Here is a 17667-nt window from a genome sequence, read left to right as displayed (position 1 = left end):
TTGCTAGAACATGCTGGACTGCATTTGCCTCACTTCAAAATAATGCAGTTGTGTTGCAGTATGGAAACAAAGGTTTGCATTAATATTGGCATATTGAATGCCTGAGGCAGAAGACAATTGAGTAACTACTGTATTGATGGAAGCGATTTACCTTGCAAAACAGTAAAACTCTGGGGCCACGTGGAGGAGGCAGTAGTGGTGCTGTCTTACCCTTTTTCTGTGGAGCTGTTGCTCTGTCACCGCTGCGTCTTTGGGTCAGTCAGCCCTCCAGCTGCATTGATCTCTTGCACTTTTGACACCATTTACACTAGCACAATATTCACCCTGGGGCTGCTGCCACTTTTCTCCCCTTCCTAATGCAGAGGGGATGCCACTGCCCTGATCTCACTAGCAGCTAGTGCAGCTGCTCTGCTGCCCCAGTTCCTGTAGTTTTCTGGGGGACGTTCTGCTCACTCTGCCTCCCATGACTGGCTCACGCAGCTGTTAGTACTGTACATGCACTCATTCCCATCAAGGTCAAGTGGGAGGTGAACTTGAGCTGCCTGCTGAAGTCTGTATAGCTACTGATGAATCTCTGTCCTGGTGTTATCCTGTGACCTTCAGTCTCCGTTCCTGTTGTTCTGGGACCTTAAATTAGTATGCATTGGTTTTCAAACAAGGATATGATCTTGTGTCAGGAGGTACACAAGATGAATCCTGTAATGGTAGACAACACATTTTATTTAATGAGACTTGGCACGTGACACGGGTATATTATAATCCAGATGGGGGTATGCAGCAGACTACGTTATTTGTCAAGGGAAATGCAGTCTAAAAAGTTTGGTAACTGCTGCCTTAAAGAAATAATAAAAGTGATGCTCTGAGCCCTCTCAAATCTCATAGATCTCAAATCATATCCTCCCACTCCCCATCCCTGCTCCAGGAGATGAATACAATAAAAAAGCTACAGACCTTGCCAAAAAGGAGGTGCTATTTCTTCATGCAGTCAATTTCTAACAACAGCATTAAACCAATCGACATTTCATCTGGTAGCCCCAAAGAATGATCAGAGGCAAGCCTCTGGCAGAAAGGCTAGTAACTGGCTAGCTCCTCTTTTCCCAACTTCAGAAGCAAGTGGTGGGCCAGCATTATTTTTAGTGACTGGGCATTGTATTTCTATAATGTACAGCTATGAAAATAAGCAAGTTGTTTAGAGTAGCACATGCAGGCCCATGTCTATTTTTCCTGGCATTCCTGATATTGGAAACACATCCCAGCAGACTTATTTTTTAATCTATTAAAATATCCCCCAAATTCTTCCCCTGGACTGAGATGTCATATGATAAATTTTAGCAAGAAGCACACTTTTCCAGTGGTGGTATAATCCTGGGGCTTCAGGGGATTATGTAACGGAAACAATGACAGCTCCTTAACTACGATGACCTCAGAGCACGATTATTCCCCAAACAAACCAATTCCTTAGCAAAGCGTTCAAGACAGGGTAGTCAGAATCTGCTGAATAAGTTTCATAACCGAAGTAATAACTCAGAAATCACGGTTTTTATCAATAGCTTAATGAAAACCAAATCAAGTTTTTTCCCCTCAAGTTCAAATATTTGAGTATGTAAATTGTAGTAGCCCAAGCCTCTCTATTTAATCATTAAGTATATATTTATAGCTTACACATAACTCAGAAAGTTCATTATTGTCTATTTGTTATGCTAATTTTAAAACAATTTTCTGAATGGATACCATCCAGCCCCACATGAGTAAGAGAGAGAAACAACACATCTGCATTCTCTAAGGGGTGCTTCTTTTGAAACTCACTGTAACTCAAGTGCTGCATGTAACACTGCTGGAGGCAACATATTCTACTTCAAAATTAACAAGTTTATTTTTATGGAGTAGAACTTCGGAAAGCATTATTAAAGATTAGTAAATTTCTTAGGCAATTAATTATACAGCTGTCTGACAAAATCCCCAGTAAACTACTGAAGTTGGGACAAATTACAAAAGCCTACCCCTTGCTTTAATTTCTGCCAAGGCATAGGCAGATCAGGAACTGCATGCACCAGACTCCCCAACAGCATAGCGCTTTGCTGCCTGCATACAGCACTGAATTTGCCCCAGTAGACTAAGTAAATCTCTGGCACTACTGTATTTATTTGAGTAACCTGCAAAAACTTTTGTTCCAAGAAGACAGAAATACAAAAAACAAACACTTCACTGAGAGGCCATGTCTACACTAGCCAAAAACTTCGAAATAGCTATGCAAATGGCCATTTCGAAGTTTACTAATGAAGCACTGAAATACATATTCAGTGCCTCATTAGCATGCGGGCAGCCGCAGCACTTCGAAATTGACGCGGCTCGCTGCCGCGCAGCTCGTCCAGACGGGGCTCCTTTTCGAAAGGACCGCAGCTACTTCGAAGTCCCGGGTTCTTTCGAAAAGGAGCCCCATCTGGACTAGCCGTGTGGCAGTGAGCCGCGTCAATTTCGAAGTGCTGCAGCTGCCCGCATGCTAATGAGGCACTGAATATGTATTTCAGCGCTTCATTAGTAAACTTCAAAATGGCCATTTGCATGGCCATTTCGACGTTTTTGGCTAGCGTAGACATAGCCAGAGTGTTTTCATATGCATAGACTTAGTCTTTGGTCTTGCATTTTAGAAAAGGAAAACACGCATACAGGTTGCACCTGCTGTTCTCTGGATCAGCAACATCCCTTTTCTGGCAGAACCAAAGATGTTCCCGGAGAACCGTGGAAAAGGGCAGGATGGAACCAGCAACCCCCAACAGCCACACGGGGCTGAGGCTGCTTCCCCTGGCAGCCGGAATCCAGCTGTCCCAGAGCAGATGGGCATGCAGACCAGAGAGAGAGAGAGAGAGAGAGAAAATGGTGGCTTAGGGGCAAGGGAGGGAGAGCAGGGAGGTGCACCCTATGCAGAGATCCTCCCCTGGTTCAGCAAATTCTCTTGTTCAGGACTGGTCAGGTCCTGACCATGTCAGCTCAGGGAGATGCAACCAGTAGTAAATCAATCTTTTATGACAGAGATGTCTCAAACATAGTTTGCAATACACCTATGTACACTTAAAGCCCTCAGCTGTTCTGTTCACTGTTAATATTCTTCATAATTTTTAAGAAGCCCATATAACCCTTCTGCTTTGCATGCTTCTATGGTGTTTTCATGCAACTCACAAGACACTTCACAATTCTATTTTCTGGAATTGATTGGTTTGGTGAACACTGTATTTAGGGTAAACTTTCAGGACAGCATAACTTGCTATAGCACAGCCATATGAATAGCTCTTATAAAGAGCAGTACAAGGGAAGTACTGTTACAGCTAGCACAGATCTACACCTGTATCAGAAAACAGGTATCACCCTGAATCAATGGATTTCAGCAAAAAAAAAATTGATGGGTTTCTGGGTCATCTTCAATTTCTGACTCTTCCTTATTCTCTGGAGAGGTGCACACCCCAAGGCCTTTAGTTTGCTTTCTTTTTCTTCTGTGAGTGTACACAGAATAAGTCTTTTGTATCATTTCAAGAGGTGAGTTACTCCTGCTGAACTCAGTTTGCAAAGCTAACTGTAGACAGTTGTGAAACCTGGAAAGGAACAAGCGTGTATTTATTATGTTTGCTTAAGTTCTACAGACAGAATAGTAACACTTTTGGAACACAAAATATTATTTATAATATTTCACACAGTTTTAACGAATATCCAAATGCAGCTCTGATCAGTATTGTGAGGAGGATCAGGCATGCCAGAACATATATCCTGTGCATGTTCTACCAGTTCTCTAATATAACATGCCAGGAATCTAATTATGCCCTGTATTTAGTGAGGGTATGTCTACACTAAGGTGAAGACACTGCTGTAGTCAATTTTTCTGGGATTAGATTTAGCATGCCTAGTAGACGTGCTAAATTGGACCCTGAGGGTGTCCCCGTCAACTGCGGTACTCTTTGCTGTCCCACAATGGGGCCGTGCCAGAAACGTTGCCTATATTAGGTCAACTCCAGCTATGCAATTCTTGTAGCTGGAGTTGAATATCTTAGGTTGAATATCTTTTCTCGTGTAGACCAGCCCTAAAAGTCTCATTCGTAGTGCTGTAACTACACAATAGTCTAAATTCTCAAATATATTTGTGGTTTGCATCACTTGTTAATAGCATGGAATGGCCAATCCTATTCATGATCAGATGATCACGCCCATTTGCAATTACTTTAACATCTGTAGCAACTAGAACAATTCCACAAAATACTGATGAAAAAATATATACATGTTTAACTGTCCTTGGTGTAACTGCTTTTGTCCTGTAGCCTTCGGCTTTCTATTTCTTCTGCCTACCTCCTCCCTTCTATTTTTCACAACTGGAAATGAATAATAAAGATAGTACTGCATAACTAATCACCTATTTGCAGACCACAGTTTGGGAACTTCAGACTAAAGTTTGTATAGCAATTTTTAAGGAGGCATTTTAATTTGAATTCAGAGGAAAATGTGTAAATCCCATAGATTTATAACAAGATATTTGTCTTAATCAAAGAGTGAATCTTCTGTCCTTAAACATGGTAAATTCCAATCCCCACATGAAGGTGCAGCTGGGTAAGTTAGTATTTATTGTGTGCTATTTATGCTATATGTCTAGAGCAACAGTTGGAAGTCTAATATGGACTTCCTAAAACATCCTGCAACAAAGCTACTCTTCACTACCTGATACTGTTATTTATACAGTAAACTCTCAGATCCAACATTCTATTACTCAGAACACTCAAATAACTGCCATTTTAACCATAATTTTCGTTGTTTTCCATAAGTACAGTATAGTGAGAGTAAATGAAGATACAGTATTCATTTACTGTGTAAAATATTACTGTTTGGTAAATAAAATACTCTGCATACAATTGTTTTTCTTAACATGTAATCTTGTTTTTCTTTAGTGTTATGTATTGCTAGACATACCTCTCTATTATCCAGAATATTTGAATATCTGGCAACCTCCTGGTCCCCTGGCTGCCGCATATGAAAGAGTTTACTGTATATGGTTAAATGATCCTCTAGGGTCATCCATAATTTTAAACAAAACAAACTCCTCTGAGGGTAAGATATTAATCTGTTTTTTACTGTAATTTTTTGTGACTAATCTTTCTGATTTGTTATTTAGCACACAAATTTTACATTTCTCTGGATTTAGATGTGGTGATACAGAATACACGTTTTAACAAACCTGTCAATCCTCTTCATGTTTTCTTCCATCTTCTGATTAGCTATCTGTACCAGAAAGTCAACATATTCTTCAGTGACCATCAATTTCCCCATGTGACTTAACGGAACTTCTAAGCAATGAGTACTCCGGACAGCCTAGATGTATACAAAGATGCACTCATTCGAATTACATTAGGAAAGAATAGCTCTAAAAAGTAGGTGTGTGTGTTGCAGGAAAACCACATGAAAACATGATAGTACTTCTTTGTGAGGAGAGTAACATGTCATTTAAAATTATAATTCACATCTCCCACATATTTTTAAAAGTGCTCATGTTAACAAATAATTTCTAAATTATATAGCAAGTAGAAAAATAGTGCATACCATCATAATTTTACCTCTTCTGCCAACTGTAATACCAGAGTTCCTGAATCCAGAATCTATAGCCACTGAGTGCTGTGAACAAAAACATTTTAAGCAGCAGTTCATACATATTTGGTCAGACTGAAAGCTTACCATAGATTATATTGCAAATGAGGGTTCCAGTTTCGCAGAAGCTTAAAGAATAGTTCCAGCTCACTGCATTAAGAACTACAATCACTAGTAAGTGTTTACAGGGTCAGATGCTAATACTGAAACAGAATACTTTTTAATTAAATTTCAGTGACAAAGACAGATGGTGGTTTCTGTCTTGACACATTCCACCAAGACAAAGAGGAAGTTCTTACTTCTTTTGGCACCATATTGTTCCAATTTAAACAGCTCCCAGTTAAAGAAGACAATTGTGGGATGGACATGTTTTTGGACGTAGATTCTGCTCAACTCAGCAAAATTTGTTGAAAGAATCTGAAGATTTGCAGAGTGAAGATAGGGAACAAAACAATCCTCTGCTAGCCTACAGACCCCTTTTGAAAGGCAAAAGGCACAGCATTATCAACTTGACTAAAATCTGCGAGTAAATGGTCCCAGTCAGTAGTGAACTAATTTCTGAAGAACACTGTCATGGGCCAAGGAAAGCAGCACAGATAATTCAGGCACCGTCTAGTCAACCTGCCCATAGAGTAAACCCTTGAGTTATGCAGGAGTTGTATTCCTGCAAATGTTCGCGCCGGGGGAGGGATGGGAACCTGGAGCTTGCAGGAACTGGGAACTAGTGGACAGCCTGGTTGCCATCTCCCCACTGCTTGTGGCACCCAGGAAACTGACTAGCTCATGGTTGGTCAGTTTCCCATTTTGTGCCAGCACAGGGCAGCTAGGAACCAGGCTGCTGCTTTGTTCCCAGCTCCCCGCCATTTGGGGAGCTTGAGAAACTGACCAGCTCATAGCTCCCAAGCCTTGGTCAGTTTCATGGCTCCAGCCAGTGGAGGGGAGGTGGAACCAGAGGCAACCTGGCTCCTGGCTTCCCTCCCATCCTTGGAGCCAGGAAACTGATCAACCAGGGCTGACAGCCACGCTAAAAACCTCCTCCCCACCTTTCCCCATCAGTGCCACCGTCACACTGACAGCTGCATGGCTGGGGGAAGGCAGGGAAAAGGGGATCTTAGCTTGCCTAGGTGCCCACAGCTGCAGGGAGCAAGGTAGGCTGACAGCCACAGAGCAGCTACAAGTTGCGCTTAACTTGTATTTTGAGGGTGTATTGTACTATAGGACTGAAGTGCATTTAAGAGATTTCATTTGCTAGAAAACACAATAAAACCTGGGGAAAAATATCTAAATCTGTATTTTCTCCATCAATATCCTTTTACTAATCCAGTTATTTATTAAACACACAGTGCTCCTGAGACTAAGTGTTTAGAATAGCAGGTGCCAATATTTTACTTTACAAATGTAAACAAAACAGTAAAACATTGATCTAATTTTACCAGAAGCTGTGCATCCTGCAATTCTTGACACTGCACATGAAGAATAAATGGTTCAAATTTGAATACAGTGTCACCAGTGGCTTTCTGTAATGCTGTTATCTGAAAAACACAATGTATGTATACATTAGTACTACAGAGACTAACTGCTTACTATTAATATTTCAAAATAAAATAGCTAATTTATGAAAGGTTTAAAGACACCAGGAATAATTTTGCTCAAAAACTCATATTTGTTGTTATTTACCTTTAACCTCTCATTGTTGATAATGCTCAGAATCTCTGCTGATATTTAACCTAAGTATTAAGCTGATGCTCTTGCACTGAATTGTACTGGATCATTAAAAAATAAAATTGCTTCCCAGGCCTTTTTTTTTGCAAGGGGGGGGGGGGGAGAAGGGAGGAAGGGTGTTACAGCCTTCCTTAATTTTCCTCCATATTGAAAATATTTCTTTAATTCTTTTTATACACTGAAACTGAAAAATTCAACCATTTAAGATAGCAGTAATAGCTGCTGAGGAGCCTATTTTCCCCCTCAGAATATTGTACAATATTGAAAAGTGCTTGTGTAGCATTCCTTTTCTGGAACTATCCTTGCTATTAAGGTATAAATCTTACAAATATAGGTGCCTAAAATTAGGCACCTAAATAAATTACCTCAATTTTAGATGTGCTAAGTACCAACAGTTACTACTGGAGCCAAATGGGAACTGGGGATACTCAACACTTTTCAGAAACCAGAGGCCCCAGTCCTGCATTATGTAATACACAGGTTAACTGCTATGCCTGCACGAGCCCCACTGGCTTCCACATGGCTTTGGCTTGCTCATGCAGTGATCTTATGTATGGATTTCTACCCACCTGAGTTATATAAACTACACACACTCTCTCTCTCACTCCCTGCCACCCCCTAACCAGTGTTCAATGCAGGAAGAAATCAACATACACTTGTTTCAGCGACAAGTGGTATAACAGAATCTAATACTGATTGCAATCAAACTTAGTAAAGTTCGTGGGTGCACTTTTTAAAAAGGTTTCATTGACAAGGCTAAATAATTTAGCAGACACTCTGGGGACAGTTATGTCAATAATAGTAAACAGGCAAAAAAAAGTCACAGGCTGCATCTACATGATAATGATTCTTCAAAAGAATTCTTCTGGAAGAGATCTTCTGAAAAAAACTTCTTTTGAAAGATGGTGTCCAGACACAAAAAAGAGGATTGAAAGACTGATCTGCTCTTTTGATAGAGAGCACCTATACAGCCTCTGCTCTTTTGAAAGAATGGTTGAGGGATTGAAAAATCTGGCACCATGAGGACTGCTACTTCAAAAGAAGGGCCCACAGAGCATCTATACGTGCACTTTTTTTTTTCCCAAAAGAATCTTTCAGAATAGGATACTCTTCCTCATCTGGGAGAAGAAGAGGGATGCCAGAAAAAGGGCCGTGTTCTTTTGATTGAAAAAGCACATTGTGTATAGATGCACCATGGGTTTTTTTTTTTGAAAAAGGCCCAGTTTTCCACAAAAACTTGCTAGTGTAGACGCAGTCATGCTGACTGAAATGATCTGTGTATGTTAGTATGCCCAAGGCTGCAGTGACTTATGTTGCTTACTGCACCAAAATGCTTACTGAATGAAATAACTGTGACCAAAGGATTTTACCTTATTGCTTCTAGACCACCAATTTCCTGTAAACGGTTCAGAATTTAATAAGAAAATACTAAATGTAATTTCCTATTAAGCGTACAAAGTCTGAGGCCCAATACTGTTCCCAATGAAGTCAATGGCCAAACACTCCAGTGGGAGCTGGATCAGACCCTAGTTAACAGTGAAAGCATAACTGCTGAAACTAATTAATAAAAAATTACTATCACTGATGAGGTATGTAAGTGGTACAGAAAAAAAAATCCCTCATTTCAAATACTGTAATGTTTAATAAATAACTGTATAGAAACATTTTGCCATTTGCCAGCATTTTGCCTGTATTGAACACTGGTCATTTGTATAGACGTGATTTACTGAGCATAGGAAAACAAAAAGCAGTCAGTGTGTAGACTAGCACGGCTTACTCTCTGTTACTATTGAGCATAGGAAGTGTGCTCACTGCCTCAGGGACCTGATACAGTCTCTGCTCCAAAAACCTCCCTGCATCCTAAAGCTCTCAAACGAGAGATGCTTGTGGACTCCCTGAAGTTCTTACAGGAGTCATATACATATTAAAAATAACTGCTAACCTTCCTCTGTATATTCTTTACAGAACAGAGTTGACAAATCAGTGCAAGTTTTCTCAGTTCGGCTAAATGCAGTGCCTTGCATGGTGACAAGTATCAGAGAGGTAGCTGTGTTAGTCTGTATCTTCAAAAAGAAGAAGCAACCCTGTAGCACCTTATAGACTAACAGATATTTTAGAGCATAAGCTTTTGTGAGCTAAGACCCACTTCATCAGATGCAGGATTACACTTTGTTTTCTTGTTGAATAAGGCCCAGCTATCTTTTTATAAATGAAAAACATCTTTCTTCAAAGGATCTTAAAGATAGCTATAAACTCCTAATCAAATTTCATATGCCTATTTTACTGTGGTAGATACAAACAGGCACACATAGGTGAAGTAGCTTGCCTGTTGAAAACACAACACAACATACAATTTGGTTCTGACTTCCAGTCCTATTTTCCCCACTTTATGCTTGTATTCTATACAAATGTAATCATTTAAAAAGTGGTCAGTAAAAAATTCTCTGACCTTTAATAGATGCATGAACAGTTGTACTGTATGTATCAACCAGAAGTCAATACAGAAACGGGCAAGATCCCAAACCCCAGAACCTAAGACTCCACGCTTAGCAGAACGCAAATAAAAAGCTCCTGGGATTTCTATGGAAGTGATATCAATTAAAGTGGAAAAAAATAAGTCAAAAGGACTTTTTTGGTTCAAATGTATATTATTGTTTTGCAATCTTTACAGTTTATAGAATAACTAGTTTCATTTCATGGGGTACAATGTAAAGAGGAGAATTTAGAGAGCAAAGGGCAGTTTTAGAAGCAAAAAGTAGTTTGTAAATCTTTAAACTGTTCAACAGTGTCTTAAACTGATTTAATGTTAGGTTTCACAACATTTTCAGGATATAATTTAACTACATAAGAGCCATTGTCATTTTGCATTAGTTCATATGTGTAGTTGTAAGCTATGGCATTTCATTCTTAAACTGAAAGTTAAGATAATTCATAATGGAATTTCTGCTGCATGCAAAACAAACATGTATTTTTCAAGAAACATGCCTGCCTTTTAATGAAGATTTGTGTTTGCTTCCTTATCTGCCCCTGCCGGTCAGAGTCCTGTGTGGGTAGAGTAGATGTCCAACTTACACAGAGGTTGTGTTTTTGTGCAACCCTGCGATAGTCAAATTTTGCATATCTCAGGGGAGCCAGGAAAATGACCAGCGCAGCCTCACTCTGCGCTGCCCACCACTCAGAGGAGAGAGGATACTGACCAGTGCTACTGTGTTGATCAGTTTCCCTGCTCCTGTCAGTGGTGGCAGCCAAGAGTCAGGCTGCCGCCCCTAACAGGAGCTGGGAAGCCACTCCCGTCAGGGGCGGCAGCCTGGCTCTCTCTGCCCCTGGCAGGAGTGGTTTCCCCACTCCTGTCAGTGGCACAAGCGGAGAGTGAAGTTCTCGGCTGCTGCCACTGACAGGAGTGGGGAAACAGCTATGCTAGTCAGTTTCCCTGCTCCTATGAGTGGCAGGGAGCTGACCTGGCTCCAGCCCGCCCTCCATGCATGGGAGCCAGAAAATGACCAGTGCTACTGTGCTGATCAGTTTCCTGGCTCCCCTGAGTGGTGGGCAGCCCATAGCCAGGCACCAGCTTCCTGCCATTCAGAGCTGTGTTAACCCAAGATACATGCAACTTGAGTGCGTGTATCTTGGGGTTATACAGCATAAGTTTCTATCCACTCATCCACAGGGTTCTACTCTTGAGAATCACAAAACATGGTACCTCCACTCCCAGAAGTCAGTGACCTGTGCTGACAGCTCCTCCCAGGTGCACCCTCCCATACAGTCATACTGGAGATGTTTCTGTATAGGCCCAGACAGGAGGCATGGGGGAATACATCCGCACAGCCAGGAAGAGCCAACAGCATGAGGTGATGGGTCCTTGGAAGGGTGGAACCATGTGCTGCCCATTTGGTTACTGTGTGTCTCAAGAGTTGAGCTCTGAGGATCAGTTGACACAAATTTCTTTCTGCAGACCAAGATGAGTATCTATGGACAGTCATTCATGCATGACAGAATATTCACAGGTGAGAACATATAACTCTTATAAGGATTACTACATGCATAACATAAATATCCAGTTGTCATAATTCATGACAGACTGTAAGGGACATTTAAGCTTCATGCTTCTGTGCCAGAATCTCTGATAATTAGAAATTAGGATAAAACGCAGTGCAGGAGGCAGATTATCCCACGTATGCATACTGTGCAGCCTTTGCAGCATCTGATGCTGGCCACTGTCTGAAATAGGATATTAACTAAGCATACCTTCGGTAAGATTCATCTGGCAATTCCTTTATTCCTATTAGAGGGAAGTTTTACATTTCATTGCTGCTCTTAATTCAATTTACACTGCTAATAACAAAGTCCTTACCATTTAAAGCCTATGTGATCTATAGAAAGTGAGTTTATGATTTCAGTCTAGTTCCTACTGCAAGTGTCTGCATCAGTCACTCTACAGCCGCATCTATGTTGCTTGCCTCAGTGGAGAAAGCCAGGATTAAATAAATGGTTAGATGCAAAAATATATTTGTACAACAGAAGTGATCCTTCAATATGGAAGTGTGGCCCATGTACCAGAAACCTGACTGTACTTTTTCTATGAATAAGAAGCATTACATTAATACTTTTAAGAGGAAAGAAAGCTGACTTAGAATCAGCATAAAAGACTGGTCTTGTGCAAGCCATGCAAAATGCCTTATTAAAACCCACTGAAAACAGAGGATTTTGTAACCTACTGATGTCATGCTCTAGTTCAAAATTAAGGAAGTTTGACACAAGCACTATTTACATTGAGCAAGGTAGTCATATTACCAGCTTAAACTATGCTCTCGGTAGAAAGGGGCGAACAGTTTTGTTAACATAGACAGAATTTTGTCCTAATAATAAAGCAGTGCTCTAAAATGAATGTATTCACTCCAGTAATATAAAGGAAAAATGTAAATTCTTTTCTAGTCTGAAATTTTGATTTTGGAGGACTGGGATGAGATGAGGATATGTACTTATGCATAACATTGTACATTATTGACTTCTTACCACATCCTCTTTTGCGCAGAGTTGATGCGTTACCATGAGCCAAGAACAGTTTTGCTTCTGTATCTCATAGCCATTGAAACCCTAATGAAAAACAAATAATTAAAACAGCAAAGCAATTATAAAACCAAATGTCCTTTGCAACCTGTGTTTGGGACACACAAATGTAGAGAATATTCTCTGATCATTAATCAAACTATAACTTTTGTAGTGGTGCACTGATTAATATGAAAAATTCAGTTAGATGTCTGAACATGAAACTCATGTTTTGAAGCAACAAAATACAATCGCACATGCTCGCCCCATACTACCTTACACTAGGAATATTCTCTATTAAAATATATTTGATTTTGGAGTTTGAGGTTATATACACAACTAATCTAAAGACCTGTGTACAGTGTGTGTGGGGGGTATTCGTACTGATGTAGTTACTATACCATAATACAACTATAAAAATGCTGCACTGGTATATTATGAAATCTTAAAATTATACATCTCTAATATTACAATAAGAAACACGCATGTTGACCTGTGTAATATAATCTGTATTTTGCATACAAAACTGTGGTTTTGATAAGTTTGTGGAGAGTGCATGAGGAAAATTAAGGTCATGAAAAGACACGTAGTATAATCAATTAAAGGAGATTCGTTGTAATTATTACTTCTGATCAGTGCGTCAAGATGTAACAGTCATTGTCTTGGCAATAGTGATGGCTAAAGAATATAAGGAACTGGATAGAACTGCCAATTCAAAATACTGATCTTGGGAGAAACACTGGCCGCGTCTACACGTGCACGCTACTTCGAAGTAGTGGCGCCAACTTCGAAATAGCGCCCGTCACGACTACACGTGTTGGGCGCTATTTCGAAGTTGAAATCGACGTTAGGCGGCGAGACGTCGAAGTCACTAACCCCATGAGGGGATGGGAATAGCGCCCTACTTCGAAGTTGAATGTCGAAGTAGGGCATGTGTAGCCGATCCACGTCCCGCAACATCGAAATAGCGGGGTCCGCCATGGCGGGCATCAGCTGAGGGGTTGAGAGACGCTCTCTCTCCAGCCCCTATGGGGCTCTACGGTCACCATGTGCAGCAGCCCTTAGCCCAGGGCTTCTGGCTGCTGCTGCGGCAGCTGGGGATCCATGCTGCATGCACAGGGTCTGCAACCAGTTGTCGGCTCTGTGGATCTTGTGTTGTTTAGTGCAACTGTGTCTGGGAGGGGCCCTTTAAGGGAGCGGCTTGCTGTTGAGTCCACCCTGTGACCCTGTCTCCAGCTGTTCCTGGCACCCTTATTTCGATGTGTGCTACTTTGGCGTGTAGACGTTCCCTCGCAGCGCCTATTTCGATGTGGTGCTGCCCAACGTCGACGTTCAACGTCAATGTTGCCAGCCCTGGAGGACGTGTAGACGTTATTCATCGAAATAGACTATTTCGATGTCGCTACATCGAAATAAGCTATTTCGATGTAGCGTGCATGTGTAGACGTAGCCACTATGACTTACTGACTGGTCAACCTAAATTAGTAAGTGGGTTGCATAGTTGGCACTCCATCTTAGTGGCTGCAAGATTGTCATACCCCAGACAGTCTCCCAGGATAGGGTAGTTTTGCTAACTGAACTTGTGTACCTAGAATTTGTGCTGTGTGGTGACTGAACTATAACATTACTCTGAATAGATGCTGAGGGCTTTCACACAATGTAGTGTGCAGTCAGCATGCACCCCACTTCTGACGCCCTTGCTCTAGTGGCAGGAAAAAAATTATGCAGACTGAAACATGAGGAATTGATGTAAATCAAAACCATTTAAACCACTGATTTAAATCACAATTTAAACCACCCAAAAAAAAATGGTTACCAAAAATCCAAATCTGAGTGTGCACCTGATTTTGGAGTAAGCCCCTTTGAACTCACTGGCACTTCTGTTTTTTTGAGGAAAGAAGTACAGCAGTGTTTCCCAAGTGGTGTTTTGTGGAACACCAGGGCTCCACGAACTGAAAATAAGGGTTCAACGAGTAAATTCCTCTGCAGCACCCGGCTCTGCTGCCACTGAAACAGTAGAACCAAATTTACTTGGTTTGATGGTTGTCAGGGTGCACAGAGGGATCTGGCTGTTAAACCAACTGAATTTAGTTCTATTATTTCAGTGGTAGCAGGGCAGGGAGCCGCAGAGAGCCCCTCACTTGCCCCACTAACTGAGTAGCCACACCCCTCTGGTGGGTGTGGCTCAGCTCAGCCCAACCAGTTAACACCTTCACACCAGCCTTCCTTCTGCTGGGTGCTCATGGCTGTCTGGCGTAGGCTTCCCAGCCAGTGCCACGGATGTGTTAGACCTGGGGGTGGTTTGGGGCTGAAGCTGGTTAAGCCTGAGGATGGTGGAGTGGGTTTGATGCTGAGATCTTAAGCCTGGGGTTGAAGGGGTGGGTTTGCAGGATGGGGGGTAAATCTTGGAGATAGGGGGCAGATTTGGGGGCTGAACACTGGGGCAGGTAAAGCGTGGAGATGGGGGGCAGTTTTGGGGGCAGAGGGTGGGTAGAGCCTGGGAATGGGGTTCTGCAAAATTCTTTCAAGTCTAACACGCTTCTGTGGCCAAATAAAATTCAATGTACAGAATGGGGGTTCCCTTGGAAAAGCTGAATTATTCTGAAGCAAAGTAGGGAATAGACTTATGGTGTCACCATTATGGTGTGTGGCCATCATGTTCCAAAATAAAGAGCATGCATTAGGCAATGTAAAGTAAAAAAAAATGACACAGTGGCAACTGGCAATTTTAAATTTCTGTTACTGCAGTTTTCTGTATTGAATACTTGAGTGATAGATTCTATATGCAGTTAACAAAACAAGCCATAAGGATTAAATAAACTATTTTTTCTAGCAACATCCAATATGGGTAACAGCTTGGGAATTTACTTGTCAAAACAAATCTATACTAAAAGACATAGTCTTGAAGAATGATGCATTGCAAAGTGAATTAAATTATTAACCTGCTGATTAACTCAGCCACATTCGCATTAGTTGCTCTCAATAAGCTGTTTTCTTTATGATGTTTCATTCTTGCAGCTAGGCCCTGCATGGCTTACACTTGACATGTTTTCCTTTACACCGAGAAGCCATGAGTTTTTCTGCGGCAGAAGTGTGTGTGTGTGTGTGTGTGTTGGGGGGGGCGTTGTTTACAGGAAGCTGTGTGTCTGCTGAGTAACATCTTTCCTTTTTCTTTCTAGTCCACTCCACTGTTCCTTTCTATGGTGCCTCTGTCTTTTCTTATAGATCGTCCTTCCTTTGCCTGCTTGGCCTAGGTCCACCACCAAATAAACACAGAACAAAAACAATCCTATCCAGTTTGTGTTTTTCTTTGCAGGTGTTACTTTTTAGTCTGCCAAGAAACAGAAATTGAAAGCCCAGAACTTTCAAGCAGCAAGAGCTAGTAGTTAGGCTGGACAAACTAGAGCCATGAATACATTTTTATGAGACTGGAAGTGTATGTGAAGCATGTGTGTGATAAGATTTAATTTTAACTTTATTTAAATGAAATTTTATTGATGATTTTAAAGAAATAAAAAAATCAATTTTTAATTTAAAAAAAATTGATTCCCCCCCCCCCCAAGTCCTGCACAGAGAACAGTAGAATCTGGCAATACTAAATGGGGGCAAAGGTAAACAAAAAGTCTCATGGGCCAACAGCAGAACTCCAAGGAGCCACAGGCTGCCCACAATTGCTCTGAATGCACCATATTTTGCTGCTCACATCTCCAAATGATGGTTGGTTGCCAGAGTAAAAACGTGGACAGATGCTCATGCTCCTGGCCTCCTCCCCAGTCCGCCAGTCTTGTGGCTGATGAGGTGCTGGTGCTCAGTACTAGCAAGTACCAGCACAAAAAAAGCACTGTATATATGTTCTGTGCTCTCAGTTTTCATCAAAAAGACACCATCACTACAAAAAAAAACAACCCCACATATGAACAAAACAGATCAAATCTTCGCATACTACAAGGTGGTGCAAGAAATGAAGACCATGCTTTTCAGTAAAATTCTCTTATCCTTTGCTGTAAACACCAAGTTAAATTGGTGTAATATTAAAAAAATTAAGTATCCAGAGGGTGGGTAGGAGACAAAGGTGGGGTGGGACATGATCTAACATCTACATGTATCTGCAAAACAAAAGAGACAATAGCGTGGGTCTAAAGGAGGAGTAAACTGGCCTATGACAGCTACAAGCCTCATGCCACTTGTGGGCTGTAAGGTCCATGGCTCCTGCAAAGGGGCAGTTGAGCTTGGCTGGGGGGTCAGAAGCAAGGTTCTAAGTTGCATGGGCATTCAGCTGCCTAATAAGCTCTGCAAAGGTGCTCAGGGGCTGCCAGCCCACGGTGCTCCACTAGCTGTAGGAGTGCATCTGTTCCCCAGCTGCAGAAGCTCCCTTCTGGGGCTGGAGGAATGCGCTTGTCCCTGCACTGTGGCAGCTCCCTGCTAGAAACAGAGAAAGAAAAAAAAATGGAAGGAAAGAAAAACAAAACAGCGGGACTAGATTAAAACAGGGGCTTTATGGACTGTTGCCTGTAAAGCCTGCACTGTTCTGGGCCAGCCCACTCTGCCTGCTGCTGTTCCTTCCCACTCCTGGAGCTAGGAACACTGGGGAGCTCTGTCCCCATGCTGCCCTTGCCTGGAGGCTCTGCTGCCAGGAATCACAACCAATGGAAGCTGCTGGGGTGAGTGACTGACGGTCAGCATGAGGCAACTTGGGCGGTTCGAAGCCGTCAGTGGCACACTCCCCACCAATCATGAACTACCTCAGGTAAATGGCCTGCATCCCAACCCCATCCTAAGTGTCCTAAACGCCTCACTCCCAGACCCTGACTGTCTCCCAAACCCCACACTTCAGCTCAACCCTGGCTCTGCGCTGGCTCCTCCACCCCAGCTCCTTCCTAGGCCCCACACCTCAGCTCTCTCCTGCAGTCCCCCCATCCCAACCTCCTAACCACAGCGCTGCCGGACTCACCCGCGTGGGCGCCTGCGCGAGTACCAGGCGACCAGCGCACGAGCTGGTGGTGCAGAACCGCGGCTGCCCGTTGAGAAGCCGCACGAGCTCCGCGATAGATTCGTCCACGCTGCCCTTCCGGCTCTCGTCCACTCGCGCCAAGCGCTGCTCCTTCCAGTGCTGGAAGGCGGCCATGGGCGCACGGAGCAACAACAGCGAGCTACGCCACCGCCGCCCCAGACGGCAGCCTGATTGGGCCAAACCTGTCGGAGAGATTACACAGCGCGCGGGGCACTTCCGGGAAGGGGGTGGGACTCTGAGGCGTCGGAGGTACGCGCCGGAAGAGGCGG

General features: G+C 42.5%; 2 protein-coding genes across 2 annotated transcripts in view; one reads left to right on the top strand and one right to left on the bottom strand.

Annotated features, from left to right (window-relative positions):
* The window catches only part of CRYZ (crystallin zeta), an 88238-nt gene that overhangs the window by 42450 nt on the left and 28121 nt on the right, over nucleotides 1–17667 (top strand). The window lies entirely within an intron of this gene.
* On the bottom strand, nucleotides 2560–17606 carry TYW3 (tRNA-yW synthesizing protein 3 homolog). Its single transcript, XM_075003488.1, has 6 exons — nucleotides 17339–17606; nucleotides 12355–12435; nucleotides 7053–7151; nucleotides 5575–5646; nucleotides 5213–5346; nucleotides 2560–3587 (listed from the first exon to the last, which is right to left on the bottom strand). The coding sequence occupies exons 1-6, from the start codon at nucleotides 17510–17512 to the stop codon at nucleotides 3380–3382; spliced, it is 768 nt and encodes a 255-aa protein (XP_074859589.1). The 5' UTR covers nucleotides 17513–17606; the 3' UTR covers nucleotides 2560–3379.

This window comes from Carettochelys insculpta, chromosome 9 (assembly GCF_033958435.1).
Source record: "Carettochelys insculpta isolate YL-2023 chromosome 9, ASM3395843v1, whole genome shotgun sequence".
NCBI lineage: Eukaryota > Metazoa > Chordata > Testudines > Carettochelyidae > Carettochelys > Carettochelys insculpta.
The sequence above is the reverse complement of the archived record's forward strand: the minus strand, read 5'-3'. Positions and strand labels throughout refer to the sequence as shown.